This window comes from Vidua chalybeata, chromosome 26, assembly GCF_026979565.1.
Source record: "Vidua chalybeata isolate OUT-0048 chromosome 26, bVidCha1 merged haplotype, whole genome shotgun sequence".
NCBI lineage: Eukaryota > Metazoa > Chordata > Aves > Passeriformes > Viduidae > Vidua > Vidua chalybeata.
The window spans coordinates 2,813,605-2,829,491 of NC_071555.1; the positions used below are offsets into that span (position 1 = coordinate 2,813,605).

The window sequence follows — 15,887 nt, forward strand, 5'->3', positions numbered from 1 at the left end:
ATATTATTATAATATATACTATATACATAATATATACTATATTATATACTATATATAGTATAGATGCTATATACTACATATAATATAGTATATATAATATTACATATATTATATATATGTAATATATTGCATATATTATATATAATTACATATAAATATATAATATATATTTAATATACGACATAATAATATATATTTAATATAAAATATATTACATATATAGCTATATAATATATAAATTATATTACTATATTATATTCATTATAAACCCCATCTATAAATCCTCCACGCTAATATATAATATTAACATTATAACACCAACACACTGTATCAATCCATTAATTACCACACATCAACCAATTACAAATGAATAAATTACTCATTGCACACATCAACCAATCACCTGCTCATCACAAATTAATAAATTACTCATTGCACACATCAACCAATCACCTGCTCATCACAAATGAATAAATTGTTTATTGCACACATCAACCAATCACCTGCTCATCACAAATTAATAAATTGTTTATTCCACACATCAACCAATCACCTGCTCATTATAAATGAATAAATTGTTTATTCCACACATCAACCAATCACCTGCTCATTACAAATTAATAAATTGTTTATTGCACACATCAACCAATCACCTGCTCATCACAAATTAATAAATTGTTTATTTATTCCACACATCAACCAATCACCTGCTCATTATAAATGAATAAATTGTTTATTGCACACATCAACCAATCACCTGCTCATCACAAATTAATAAATTGTTTATTGCACACATCAACCAATCACCTGCTCATTACAAATTAATAAATTGTTTATTGCACACATCAACCAATCACCTGCTCATTACAAATTAATAAATTACTCATTGCACACATCAACCAATCACCTGCTCATCACAAATGAATAAATCGCTCGTTCCATAGCGAATTAGGGAATTTTTTACTGAATCCCGGCGGATTTTGGACTCACAGCGAACAGGGCAGGCCCCATGTAGGTCTCCATGTACTGGTAATAAAGGGACATGATCTTCACCAGGTTCTGCAAGGCAGCCACTCGCACCTGCGCCACAAAATTCACATTAATTCCAGCACCATTTGCACATTTTCACATATTCCTGAAATTATTTCATATTTTTTGGGCAGGCAGAAATTCCTCACGAAAGGGAATTTGGAATTTACTCACCCTCGTGTCCGGACACTGTGTGGCTTCACAGACTACTTGCATAATAAAGTGCCTTTCAGACTAGGGAAAAAACAAAAAAAAAAGAGAAATAAAAGGATTTTAAAAGGGGGGGGGTTTAAAAAGAAATTCAGCTTTTAAAGGTTTCAGTTCACACAGGGAGGGTGAGTTTAGGTCTGGACCAGCACAGGTACAGGGCAACACAACCTGCTCTATTTTAAACCATTTTTCCCCCCAAAAAATGGGAATATTTTCCCCCAAAAATGGGAATATTTTCCCCCAAAAATGGAGTGGGTTTTTTTCCCCAAAATGGGAATATTTTCCCCCAAAAATGGGAATATTTTCCCCCAAAAATGGAGTGGGTTTTTTTCCCCAAAATGGGAATATTTTCCCCCAAAAATGGGAATATTTTCCCCCAAAAATGGAGTGGGTTTTTTCCCCAAAATGGGAATATTTTCCCCCAAAATGGGAATATTTTCCCCCCCAAAAATGGGAATATTTTCTCAAAAAAAAAGGGAATATTTTCCCCCAAAACTGGAGTGGGTTTTTTTCCCCAAAATGGGAATATTTTCCCCCTGTCCCAGGAGCATCCAGGGGGATCAGCCCTGGGGTCAGGTGGGATTTATGAGGGAAAAGGAGGAAGGAAAAAAAATAAAGTGAGGAGGGAAATAAAAAGGGGAGGAAAAAAAGGGGAGGGGCAGAAAAAAAGGGGGAGGAGAAAAAAAAGGGGGAAAGGGAGAGAAAAAAGGAAAAAGTGGGAAAATGGGAGAAGGAAAAGAAGAAAGAAGGTGGGGGAAAGGGGGAGGGGAAAAGAAGAAAAAGGGGTGGAAAAAAAGGGGGGAAAATGGGAGGGGGAAATTGGGGTGCTGGGAAAGGCCTTCAAGATGATAAAAGTGTTCTGGAAATCCTCAAGGGAAATTCAAGGTCAGGAAAGGCCTTGAAGATTAGAAAAAGGGGGGGAAGGGGAGAAAAAAAGGGGGAAAAAAGAGGAAAAAAGGGGGGAGAAAGGGGGGAGAAAAGGGGGGAGGAAAAAGCGGGGAGAAAAAGGGGGGAGAAAAAGGGGGGAGAAAAAGGGGGGAGAAAAAGGGGAGGAGAAAAGGGGGAAAAAGGGGGGGAAAGGGGGGGAAGGGGGGAAAAGGGGGGAAAGGGGGAGAAAGTGGGGAAAGGGAGAAAAAGGGGGGAAAAAGGGGGGAAAAAGGGGGGAAAAGGGGGGAAAAAGGGGGAGAAAGGGGGGGAGAAAGGGGGGGAGAAAGGGGGAAAAAGGGGGAAAAAGGGGGGGAAAAGGGGGGGAAAAGGGGGGGAAAAGGGGGGGAAAAGGGGGGGAAAAGGGGAAAAAAAGGGAAAAAAAGGGAAAAAAAGGGAAAAAAAGGGGGGGAAGGGGGGAAAAGGGGGAGAAAAGGGGGAGAAAAGGGGGGGGGAAAGGGAAAAGGAGGAAAAAAGGGGGGGAAAAAAGGGGGGGAAAACAGAAAAGGAGGAAAAAAGGGGAAAAAAGGGGGAAAAGGAGCCCAGCGCTCCTCCGCGCCAGGGCCGCATCCCGGTCTCAGTCTCCACAATTTCTCCATCCGAGCTCAGCGTGGTGCACGAATCCTCATCACCGACCCTGGAGCAGCAGCCCTGCAGTCCCAGCCTGGCACTTTTGGGGGTTTTATTGGGGTTTTTTTTTGGGTTTTTGGTTTTTTTCCCACCTCTTTGTCAAAGTTTGCTTTGGTGAATTCCAAAGAGTTCAGGAGTGCGTTGGTAGCTGCAAGCTTCACATTGTTGCTGGGCTCCTCCTTTCTCATTCCCTGGATTATGGCAGTCAGGATTTCATTGGATTTGTCCTGGAGCTGCTCTGGATCCTGAAAAAAAAATTTAAAAAAAAAATCTGGGTAAAGTTATTTATTATTTCAATTGATTTTTTAAACATTTATTTATGATTTAAATAGATTTTCCCCTGTTTTCAAGCAGTAGGATCTATAGATAATATATATATATATATATATAGATAGATATATAGATATATAGATATATAGATATATAGATATATAGATATATAGATATAGATATAGATATATAGATATATATATAGATTATATTTGCCAGTATTTACAAATGAAAGTTTTAGGATAGGCCAGGAAAGTTTTAGGGTAAACCAGGAAAATATGGAAAATCCAAGGAATTCCTGCAGCAGCTGGGATGGGAAGGAGAAGCCTGAACTGAGCACAAATCCTCCAGAAATCCCAGTGAAAAATGCCAAATAAATCCCACGGGATCAAACACGAACCAACAAACTCCAGGATTTGACTTCGTTCATAAAAAGATAAAAAAATGTTCATTTCCAAGTAATTTATGGATTGGGCAGAGACTCTTGAGTTGTAAATATTTCATTTTTTTTCAGACACAGAACAAAAAATTGCAGTGCCTGGACCTGCAGCAAGGCCAGGAAATGTTAAACAATTAAATCTTTAAATATTAATTAACTGTGAAACCCCCAAGGTTTGAAGAATAAAGTTGTGAACAAGCACTAAAAACTCAATTTGAATTGGTGGCAAATTTGAGACACGAAAAATGGGATGAATTCACCTCAGGATGGATTTGAGATTCCCAAACTCTGCCACAATTGAAAAACTTCAGGGCAGGATTTTAAATATAATATTTAAATCTATAAATATTTATAGATTTCATATTAAATATAGAAAAATAAATATATTTTAAAAAAAATATATATTTAAAAATATTTAAATATAATATTTAAAATATTTAAATGAGCAAATTCAGCAAAAAAAAAAAAAAAATCCATCAAAAAGAAAGGAAAAATCCTCCAGAATTCCAGGGATTTGTCACAACCACATTTCCTCTTTTAATTCAGTTTTCTCCTCAGTGAAACCAACCCCTTGAAAATAAAATCCAAATATATTCCCTCAAAAAGTGAAATATTCCCTCAAAAAGCAGAATATTTTACTTTAAAACCAAAATGTTCCCTCAAAAAGCGGAATATTCCCTCAAAAAGCGGAATATTCCCTCAAAAAGCAAAATGCTCCCTCAAAAAAGCAAAATATTTTACTCAAAATGTAAAATGTTCCTCCAAAAAGCGGAATATTCCCTCAAAAAGTGGAATATTCCCTCCAAAAGTAAAAATATTTTACTCAAAAAGTGGAATATTCCCTCAAAAAGCAAAATGCTCCCTCAAAAAAGCAAAATATTTTACTCAAAATGTAAAATGTTCCCTCAAAAAGTAAAATATTCCCTCAAAAAGTGGAATATTCCCTCAAAAAGCAAAATGCTCCCTCAAAAAAGCAAAATATTTTACTCAAAATGCAAAATGTTCCCTCAAAAAGTGGAATATTCCCTCAAAAAGCAAAATGCTCCCTCAAAAAGTGGAATATTCCCTCAAAAAGTGGAATATTCCCTCAAAAAGTGGAATATTCCCTCAAAAAGTGGAATATTCCCTCAAAAAGTGGAATATTCCCTCAAAAAGTGGAATATTCCCTCAAAAAGCAAAATATTCCCTCAAAAAGCGGAATATTCCCTCAAAAAGCAAAATATTCCCTCAAAAAGTGGAATATTCCCTCAAAAAGTGGAATATTCCCTCAAAAAGTGGAATATTCCCTCAAAAAGTGGAATATTCCTGCACCAAAACTCCTGAACCAACCACCAAAGGGCTCCTCTGGCCAGAGGAAATTCAGGATTTTCCGCAGCAGGAGGAGCCCACGGCTGATCCGGGCTGAGGTTTTCCCTCGGAGCCTCCACATTCCCTGCAGGAATGGTGACCTGGATTTGGGGTGGGAAAGGAGGGCAGAGCTTCCAGGAACCTGCCAGCAGGGTGGGAGCATCTCCTGGAAATCAGGGAATCCCCAAATCTCCTGGAGATCAGGGAATCCCCAAATCTCCTGGAAATCAGGGAATCCCCAAATCTCCTGGAAATCAGGGAATGCCCAAATCTCCTGGAAATCAGGGAATCCCCAAATCTCCTGGAAATCAGGGAATCCCCTCCAGGGCCACAAAAATCTCCTGGAAATCAGGGAATCCCCTCCAGGGTCATAAAAATCTCCTGGAAATCAGGGAATCCCCAAATCTCCTGGAAATCAGGGAATCCCCAAATCTCCTGGAAATCAGGGAATCCCCCTCCAGGATCATGAAAATCTCCTGGAAATCAGGGAATCCCCAAATCTCTTGGAAATCAGGAATCCCCTCCTGGAGCACAAAAAATCTCCTGGAAATCAGGGAATCCCCAAATCTCCTGGAAATCAGGGAATCCCCAAATCTCCTGGAAATCAGGGAATCCCCTCCAGGGCCATAAAAATCTCCTGGAAATCAGGGAATCCCCAAATCTCCTGGAAATCAGGGAATCCCCTCCAGGGTCATAAAAATCTCCTGGAAATCAGGGAATCCCCAAATCTCCTGGAAATCAGGGAATCCCCTCCAGGGCCATAAAAATCTCCTGGAAATCAGGGAATCCCCTCCTGGATCATAAAAAATCTCCTGGAAATCAGGGAATCCTCTCCAGGATCATAAAAATCTCCTGGAAAACAGGGAATCCTCTCCAGGATCATAAAAATCTCCTGGAAATCAGGGAATCCCCTCCTGGAGCACAAAAAAAATCTCCTGGAAATCAGGGAATCCCCAAATCTCCTGGAAATCAGGGAATCCCCTCCCGGATAATAAAAATCTCCTGGAAATCAGGAATTCTTTAAGGTTGGGAAAGCTCTTCAGGATCATAAAAGTTTCCTGAGAATCCCTAAGGTTGGGAAAGTCCTCCAAGATAATTTTGAAGCCTCCTGGAAATCAGGGATTAGGCCAGGAAAGGCCTCCAGGATCATAAAAGTCTCCTGGAAATCAGGAATTCCTCAAGGTCGGGAAAGCCCAAGATCATAAAAGACTCCTGGGAATCCTTGACGTTGGAAAAGCCTTCCAAGATCATAAAATTCTCCAGGAAATCTGGAATTCCTTAAGGTCAGGAAAGTCTCCTGGAAATCAGGGAATCCTCAAGGTCAGGAAAGCCCTCCAGGGTCACAGGTGGGAGAATTGTGGAATGTCCTGAGTTGCAAGGGATGATCCAGCCCAGCTCCTGGCCCTGCAGGACACCCCAAAATCCCAGCCCGTCCCTCGGAGCGCTGTCCGAACGCTCCTGGAGCTCTGGCAGGTTTGGGACAACGACCAACCCCAAAAAGCTCCAAGATCAAAAAACCCAATGCAAAGAATCCACGATAAAATCCAAGCCCGAAGATGCAACCCCAAAAATCCAAGGAAAACCCCAGCCCAGAAACCCAACTCCAAAGAACCAAAAAAATCCAACTGAAAAGCCTCAATCAAAAATCCAACCAAAAAAGTCCAACCTGAGGAATACAAGCCAAAATCTAACCCCAAAAACCCAAACTCTACCCTACAAACCCTACCCAAGAAACTCAAAAAAAACAACCCAAAAAACCCAACCCAAAATCAAACCATAAATCCAACCCAAGAAAGTCCAACCCAAAGAACTCAACTCAAAACCCAACAAACCCAAAATAAAACCAAAACTCCAGCCCAAAAAAGTCCAACCCAAAGAACTCAACCCTAAACCCACCAAATCCAAAAAACTTCAACCCAAAAACCCCAACCCAAAATCCAACCCCAAAAATCCAAAAAACTCCAACTCAAAGAATCCAACCCAAAGATACAAAAATCTCCAAGCCAAAATTCAACTCAAAGAATCCAACCAAAAACCCAACCCTAAACATCCAAAAGACTTCAATCCAAAATCCAAATTGAAGAATTCAAGCCAAAACCCAACCCAAAAAGCACCAACCCAAAAAACCCAACAAACCCAAAACCCAACCCAAAAAATCCAAGACTTCAACCTAAAATGTCGAACCCAAAGAATCCAACCCAGAGATCCAAAAAACTCCAACCCTCAACCCAAATAATCCAAACCATAACCCAAGCTACGAAATCCGAAAAAATCCAACCCAAAGAACCCAACAAACCCAAACCTCAACCCAACCCAAAAAACCCAAACAACCTCAACATAAGAACCAATCCAACCCAACAAACCCAACCCACAAAACCCAAAAAACCTCAACCCAAGAACCAATCCAACCTAAAATCAAACCCAACCCAAAAAACCCAAACAACCCAAGAAACAATCCAACCCAAAATTGAACCCAACAAACCCAACCCAAAAAACCCAAACAACCTCAACCTAAGAACCAATCCAACCTAAAATCAAACCCAACAAACCCAACCAAAAAACCCAAACAACCCAAGAACCAATCCAACCCAAAATTGAACCCAACAAACCCAACCCAAAAAACCCAAACAACCTCAACCTAAGAACCAATCCAACCTAAAATCCAACCCAACAAACCCAAACCTCAACCCAACCCAAACAACCTCAACCTAAGAACCAATCCAACCAAAAATCAAACCAAACAAACCCAAACCTCAACCCAACCCAAACAACCCAAGAACCAATCCAACCTAAAATCCAACCCAACAAACCTAAACCTCAACCCAACCCAAACAACCTCAACCCAAGAAGCAATCCAACCCAAAATCCAACCCAACAAACCCAAACCTCAACTCAAAAAACCCAAACAACCCAAGAACCAATCCAACCCAAAATTGAACCCAACAAACCCAACCCAAAAAACCCAAACAACCCAAGAACCAATCCAACCCAAAATTGAACCCAACAAACCCAACCCAAAAAACCCAAACAACCCAAGAACCAATCCAACCTAAAATCCAACCCAACAAACCCAACCCACAAAACCCAAACAACCCAAGAACCAATCCAACCTAAAATCAAAACCAACAAACCCAAACCTCAACCCAAAAAACCCAAACAACCCAAGAACCAATCCAAGCCAAAATCCAACCCGAAGAACCCAACAAACCCAACCCAACGCCAGCAGCGCCTCCGACCCGTGCGACGCGGCGCCGGCAGACGCGCGGCCCGGGGAGCCCCTCCTGCCCCAGGTGCACTCACGATGTCCTGGCAGATGTAACCGATGGCCTCGAGCGTGGACTCCTTCATGTGCTCGGTGCTGTGCTGGTTGGTGACGTTGGCCACCAGCTGCGGGATCAGCTCCGGCCACTGGTTCATGGGGATCTCGGCGCAGGCGATGCCGGCCACGCACTGCGACGCCGAGCTGGGCCGGTACGTCTCCGTGCCCAGCGTCTGCAGCACCTGCACGTCCCACAGGGAACGGGGTCAGGAGAAACAGGGCTGGGAAAACGCCGCCCCAGAGACCCCAAATCCTTCAGCTTTTGCCAGAAACCGCTGGCGTTTCTTCTGGAAAAACGGTGTGAAGAGCCCAGCTGGGATTCCCGTGGGATTTTCCCTTCCCGCGGTGAAGGGAAATGGTAAAAGCTGAACAAATCGGGGTTGAGTTCACCCCAAAAAGTAAATTTTTTTTAATGCAAAAATGATCTGGGTAATTTTGTTGAACGTTGGGATCAACCAGGAGGATTTGGGAACTTTTCCTTAAAAGAATGGAGAGATGGGGATGGATTTTTTCAGCTTTTCCTGTTATACACCAATAAGATTTTCTTTAAAAAACAGAGGGAGGGATGTGCACTTTTCCATCATTTTTTGTTGCACACCAATAACACTTTCTTTTAAAAAATACAGGGATTTTTTTCAGCATTTCCCAGTCAGACACCAGCAAAATTTTCTTTTAAAAACAGAGGGAGGGATTTGCATTTCTCCATCATTTTTTGTTGCACACCAGTAATTTTCTCTAATAAATGGGGGGACAGGGGATGAATTCTTTTCAGCATCCCCAGTTATACACCAATGACATTTTAATTAAAAAATAGAGAGACTAAAATGCTTTTTTTTTTTATCATTTCCACTTGAACACCAATAATATTTTCTACAAAAAACAAAGGAAGAGATTAGCATTTTTCCAGCATTTTACACCAGTAAAACTTTCTTTAAAAAACAAAGAAATGAGGATTCATTTTTCAGCATTTCCAGTTCCACACCAACAACATTTCCTTTAAAACCTGGAGGCAGTGGGATGCATTTTTATCAGCATTTCCAGTCCCACACCTTCATTTTCCAAGTTTCCACCTAAATGTTGTATTTTTGATGTTGAAAACAGCAACAAATTGTTCAATTTCAGTGCACAAGGACAGCTCCTGACCCAGTAAAATTCCATGGAAATACAGGATCAAAGGTGCTCCATCATCTCTCACCCAAATTTATCCCTCTGCTGTGGCTGCCCCTGGATCCCTGGAATGTCCAAGGCCAGGCTGGATTGGGCTTGGAGCACCCTGGGAGAAGGAAAGGTGGGGATGGATGGAATTTAAGGTTCTCCCAACCCAAATAATTCTGGGATGATTGAGAGAGATTCTATTAGCACACAAAAAATGAATACAAAGCTCACGGCCCAGCTCAATCGGTCACAGAGCACTGCACAAATCCCAGCAACATTTTTTGCTCCCATCAGCCAAAAAAAAAAATAACAACAAACCACTGAGCCACCACTTCTGTCCCTGCAGGCTCTGAACTCCAACTGGGCAAAAAGCATCCTTGGGAAAACACACGAATTTTTATTAATTTTCTATCTGGAACCTGCAATTTTTCCTCATTTTCCACTTTTAAACCTTCCTGGGCCTCATGGGAACGTTGTCCAGACTCAAGAGTGTTTCAAAGGTGTTGGTGGGGATTGGTGAGCACTTGGGGAAGCTCTTCCTCAGAAAGGGAAGAAAAATCTTCCTTAAAAAAGCATTTCCTGCAGAAAAATCAACGCCCAGCCCAGCTGCAGGGGAGGCCAGGGAATCCTGGAGTGGTTTGGGTGGGAAGGGACCTTAAATCCCACCCAGGGCCACGGGCAGGAACATTTTCCACTCTCCCAGTGCTCCAAGCCCTGTCCAGCCTGGCCTGGGACCCCTCCAGGGATCCAGGGGCAGCCACAGCTGCTCTGGGAAATCCCTGCAGCCTTTCCAGAGCTTCACTCCAAAATCTTCTTCCTTTTAGCTCATCTAAATCAATCCTCCTCCAGTTCAAACCCACCCTCCCCTGTCCTACCGCAACCTTCCAGACATCCCAGAATATCCTCAGCTGGAAGGGACCCACAGGGGCCCAGCTCCCATCCCTGCAGGACACCCCAAAATCCACCCCCTGCATCCCTGCCAGCGCTGCCCAAACACTCCTGGAGCTCTGAGAGCTTTGGGATCACGGCCATTCCACGGGGAACTGCTCCAGTGCCCGACCACTCTCTGGGGAAAAACCCCAAAATCCAACCCAAAATCCAACCCAGAACTCCTGGAGCTCTCAGAGCTTTGGGATCACAGCCATTCCACGAGGAGCTGTCCTGGTTCCTGATCACCACGTGGGGGAAACCCCAAAATCCAGCTCAAGCTCCAACCCAAAATATCCACCCCAAAACTCCTGGAGCTCTGAGAGCTTTGGGATCACCACCCCTCCTTGGGGAGCTGTTCCAGTGCCCAAAAACCCTCTGGAGTAAACCCCAAAATCCAACCCAACAAATCCAACCCAAAGCTCCCGGAGCTCTGGCAGCTTTGGGATCACAACCAATCCATGGGGAGCTGTTCCAGTGCCCAAAAACCCTCTGGAGTAAACCTCAAAATCCAACCCAACAAATCCAACCCAAAGCTCCCGGAGCTCTGGCAGCTTTGGGATCACAACCAATCCATGGGGAGCTGTTCCAGCACTCAACCAACCCTTGGAGGAAGATCTTTGTCCAAGCTCCACCCCAAAACTCACCCAGATGAAACCAAGAACCGAGCAGCCGCTGCTGCTCCAGAGACAAGAGAAGACTTTTTAGGTGGAAAACCACGGACGCCGTTCCTCACCGACCCCTCCCAAGGCACAACCAAGGGGAAAAGGAGGAGAAAGGCCAGGACTTACGAAGTTCTTGACCTCCCTGCGCGCGTTGGCGTCGATGGCGAGCCATCTCTGCTGGTACTGGGCCTTGATGTCGGGATCCTTGGAGGTCAGCGAGTTCTTGATCTGCAGCCCGGCGGCCACGCGCGCAACCTGGCTGTTCCCGGGGTTTGCCAGCACTTTGGACAGTTCCACCAGGAAGGTCGGCTGGGGAGACAGCTGGGTCAGCCCCAGGCACCCCACAAACCCGGCCCAGCCCCCCTAAAGCCACCCCCAGGCCGGATCTGGGCCGAGATTACGGCTTAAGCTCCTCACGAGAAGTGCCGGAAGCGCCGGTGGCTCTGCCGGCGCTGGGATTTTTTTAGAGCTGACACCGGAGCCCAGTTTCCTTCCCTGCTCCTGCCTGCCCTGAAAATTCCTTTAAATAAATGGATTTATGGGTCCAAAAAAAAAAAAAAAAAAAAAAAAAAAGGATTTTCTGGGTGGGAAGGAAGGAGGAATTCCCTGCTTGTTGTTTCGGTGATTCCACACCTGAACTGGGATTGGTAAAATGTGGCAACTCTGGTTTGTGACATTCCAAACTCTCTGCTGATCACAATGATGATTAACCCCTCAAAATGATGATTTACCCCCAAAATGAGGATTAATCCCCCCCCCAAAATGATGATTAATTAAATGATGATTAACTCCTCAAAATGATGATTAACCTCCCCAAAATTATAATTAACCCCCCCCAAAAAAACCACCTGAATGCACACAAAACCCCCTGGCACTGGCACCACTTCCTTTGTTAAAACCTTTAATTTTAAAACCTTTTCTTCTTTCAAACCTTTTAAAAATTCCTGCACATTTCAGAGGCTTCCCTGAAGTCAAGTGTCAGCAGAGAAGTTTTATTGTTTTCCTGAATATTTTCCCTCAAAAGCTTTTTGCCTGCTCAGAAAAGCCTTCCTAGAAAATCAGCTCAGGTAAAAAGGGATAAATGAGGTAAAAGGGGATGGATTAGCTAAAAAGGGCTAAACTAGGGGTGGAGAGGAGGAGGAAGGGGGATGAGGAAGAGGAGGAGACTCCAGCAGGGAACTGGGAGATGCTCCCAAACCTCTGGGGCTCTCCTGCCCCTTCCTGGGAAAGGCTCTTCCCACCCAGGGACCACATCCTGTGGTGGGGACAGGCCTGAATCCCACATCTTCATCCTCCTGCTTCATCCTCATCCTCCTGCTTCATCCTCATCCCCCTGCTTCATCCTCATCCTCCTGCTCCATCCTCACCCTCCTGCTTCATCCTCACCCCCCTGCTTCATCCTCACCCCCCTGCTCCATCCTCACCCTCCTGCTTCATCCTCATCCCCCTGCTTCATCCTCACCCCCCTGCTTCATCCTCACCCCCCTGCTCCATCCTCATCCTCCTGCTCCATCCTCATCCCCCTGCTCCATCCTCATCGCCCTGCTTCATCCTCATCCTCCTGCTTCATCCTCATCCTCCTGCTCCATCCTCACCCCCCTGCTTCATCCTCATCCTCCTGCTCCATCCTCATCCCCCTGCTCCATCCTCCTCTGGGACTCAGCCCCCTCCCAGCCTGGACCATTCCACCTCCCCACCCCACACAAGTCCTTGGTGCCAGCCCAAGCTCTGCTCTCACAAAGCAAAGTAAAAATGAAAGCTTGGAGTAATCCCACAAGGCTGAGAGGAGAAATGAAACCTTGGAAAATCCACGTTTCCCCAGCTCTTCCCAACACCTGGAAATCAGGACCATGAGCAGCTCCCGCCCATCACCCCGAAATCCCTCACACCACACAGCCTGGGGCGTCCCGGGACTCCCCCAGCACCCATCCAGAGGCTTTTTCCCTCCAAAGTGAGGTTCAGCACAAAGGCTGCATCAATCCTCATCCCGAGGGCACCTCACGCTCCTTCCAACAGCAGCACAAACACGGAACCTCCGTGGCTTTCCCCGATCGCAGCAGGCCAGGGGAGGAGGTGCTGTGGGGTGGCAGGTGCCAGTTTTGGGGGTGATAACGGGGCTGTGACAAGGACAGCACCGAGACACCGGGAGCCAGCACCCCCCGGTGCTCCCCAGCCCTGCGGGGACCGGCCAGAGCTGCAGCCCCACAGCTTGACTAAGCAAAAACCCTTGTGAAGCAGCAGCAGCCTCGGCCCCCCCGCTCCAGCACAGCCACACACCCGGGGCTTTGGGCTTTTTGTTCCCCTTTTCTTTTCTTTTTTCAGACTTCTTTTCTTCCTCGGATTTAAGGTCACCGGGGGTGCAACTCCCCCTGCCCAGCCCAACCTCCCTCCCCCACCAGACGTGCCTGAGCTCCTCCCCAGACTCCCGAAGCCGCGATCCCGCCGGGGCGGGAGGTCTCGAGGGGATGCGGCGGTGCCGGTGCGCCGGGCAGCGGGACCGGACAGGGGTCCCGAGGGCACCGGAACTGGGCAGCGGGGCTGGGCGGGGGTCCCACAGGCAGTAGGACCGGGCACCAGAACCGGGCAGCAGGGCCGGGCAGGGATCCCGCGGACTGTACGGCTGGGAGAGGGTCCCGTAGGAGCGGGCGCTAGAACCGGCCGGGGGTCCCGCGGACGCTAGGAGCGGGCGGTAGGAGCGGGCGGTCGGACTGGGCGGGGGTGCGGCGGGCACTAGGAGCGAACGGGGGTGCCGCGGGCGCTGGAAGCGGCCGGCGGGGCCGGCCGGGGGTCGCCGCGGGCGGCCGGGCTTTAGGACCGGGCGGCGCCCGGGGCCGCGATGGCCGCGGCGGCCGCACATGGCCCGCGGCCGCTCCCGCACCGGCCCCGCCCCCCGGCCCGGCGCCGCGCGCTGATTGGCTGCCGGGCCCGCAGGGCGCGCTGTGATTGGCCCGCGCGGCCGCCGGGCGCGGGCAGAGGCGGCAGCGGCCATGGCGGCCGGGCCGGGCCGGGCCGAGCCGGGCGGGGCGGGGGGGGGCCGCGGAGCGCTCGGGGCAGCGCCGGCCCCGCCGCCGCCGCCGGCCCCGCCAGCCCCGGGGCCGCCCCGAGCGCTCACCAGGTTCTCGATGGCCGCCTGCTCCAGGAACTTCTGCGCCGCCTCGAGCTCCGAGCAGTCTGCGGAGGGGAATCCGGCGTCAGCCGCGGCCCAACCGCCCGGGCCCTCAGGCTCCGAGCGCGCTCCTCGCCGTGCCCCGGAGCCTCCCCGCCGCCACGGATCCCGCCCGCCCCACGGCCTCTCCCGCCGCCCACGCCCTCCCCGGGGCTGCGGGCGCCGCCTCGGCCGCCCCGCGGGTTGCGCGGCCCCCGCCCCGCCCGGCCCCGCCGGGCCTGCCCGCCCCGCCGCCCTCAGCCCTCAGCCCGCGCCCTACCCGGCGAGACCGTCTTCTCTAGGATGGTGATGAGCTCCATGGCGGCGGCGTGGCGGCTCCGGCGCCGGCGGGAGGAGGAGGAGGAGGAGGAGGGGAAAGGGGGGGGGAAGCGGGGCGGGCCGGAGGAGGGGAGGGAGGGGAAGGGCGGAAAGCCGGGGCCTGCCCCGCAGAGGCGGCGGGCGGAGGCCGGAGCGGGGCGGGGTAGGTGGAGGCTCCCGGTGCGGCTGCGGGGCGGTGGCGGGAGATTATTTTCAAAAAAAAAAAAAAAAAAAAAAAAAAGAAAAAAAAAGAAAAAGAAGACGAAGAAAAAAAAAAAAGGGAAAAAAAAAAAAAAAAAAAAGAAGGGGCCGCGCGAGCGGGGAGGCGGCGGCGCGCGCGCGCACCGGGCGGCGGAGGGATACGCCAGGAGGCCCCGCGCGCGCGCCCCGCGCCCGCCGCGCTGATTGGCCGGCGGGGCCCCCCCGGGCCGGCGCGCGCGCCTTCCTATTGGCTGGGCCGGCGGCGCGAGGCCATTGGCGGGGGGGGGGCGGGGAGGGGGGGGGGGCAAAGGGAGGGAGCGGGGGAGGAAAGAGAAGGGGCGGGGCTTCCGGCGGCGCGCGGGGGATTGGGCGGGGCCGGGACGGGACCATTGCCGCGGGGGGGAAGGGGGAGGGGGCGCGACCACGCTGGGCCGCGCGTGGGGGGACCACCGGGACCACCGGGACCACCGGGACCGGGGCGGAGAGCGGGGTCACCGGTACTGCTGCTGGTCCCGGCCGTGCCCGGGGCAGCTCCGCCCGCGGCGGGCGCGGAAAGCGGCGGCAGCGGCACCGGAACCGGCTTGGGAGGAGCCACGTGCTCGGCGCGCAGCGGGAAGCGGAGCCGGCGCGGGTGTCCCGGGCCCGGGGGTGTGTCCCGGTGTGTCCCGGTGTGTCCTGCCCCGCCCGGCCCTGCAGAGCCGCTCCGGGACGGGCATCCCGCAAGAACTGGGATGTCCCGTGGGCCGGTGCCGGTGACCGGGCGCGGCCCCGGGCCGGTCAGCACCGGGCACCGGGGCGGGGGTGGAAGCGCTCCCCGGGGAGACAGCCCCGGCGGAGCCCGCCCTGCACCGGCTCCGGTGTCCCCCGAGTGCCCTCGGGACGGGCACCGGGGTCCCTCCGCGTCCCGGTGTGTCCCCAAACCGGGGGGGGGGCACCGGGCACAGCCGAGGGATGCGGGAGCGGGAAGGACAAGAGGGAAAACGGGACAGGTGGAGAGCGGGACAAGGCGCGGGTGACAATTAACGGGCCGTAACGGCGAGCGGCAATCAGTGACACAAGCACAGAGACCGCGGGCACAAGCGCCAATTACCGGGACACGGCCCCGGCCCCGCCCGCGGCTGGGAGGCACCGGGAGAGGCGAGCACCGCCCCGGGCGGGGAGCGCCGCGCTCGGCCCTGTCATCATCCCCCGCTCCCGAAGGATTCCGGGATCCTGGGAAAGGGACGCGCTCCAGAAACGGGATCCCATGGAATTCGGGGAAAAGGAGGAGCCCGGCTGGGAGAGGGCAGGGATAGACCGGGCTTGGGG

The 15,887-nt window shown here is 49.9% G+C and overlaps 1 protein-coding gene across 2 annotated transcripts in view; it reads right to left on the minus strand.

Annotated features, from left to right (window-relative positions):
- KPNB1 (karyopherin subunit beta 1) overlaps positions 1-14,742 on the minus strand; it is a 38,940-nt gene extending 24,198 nt beyond the window's left edge. The window contains exons 1-7 of one of the 2 annotated variants that reach the window (XM_053965222.1): positions 14,341-14,741; positions 14,028-14,086; positions 11,042-11,224; positions 8,150-8,350; positions 2,886-3,038; positions 1,204-1,263; positions 991-1,080 (exon numbers count right to left, since the gene is read on the minus strand). In XM_053965222.1, the coding sequence (XP_053821197.1) occupies positions 991-1,080; positions 1,204-1,263; positions 2,886-3,038; positions 8,150-8,350; positions 11,042-11,224; positions 14,028-14,086; positions 14,341-14,380 (786 nt within the window). In that variant the 5' untranslated portion in view covers positions 14,381-14,741. Of the gene's footprint in view, positions 1-990; positions 1,081-1,203; positions 1,264-2,885; positions 3,039-8,149; positions 8,351-11,041; positions 11,225-14,027; positions 14,087-14,340 lie in introns of both variants that reach the window. The other variant, XM_053965221.1, reaches the window with a different exon arrangement.
- Between the last annotated feature and the right edge of the window lie 1,145 nt (positions 14,743-15,887).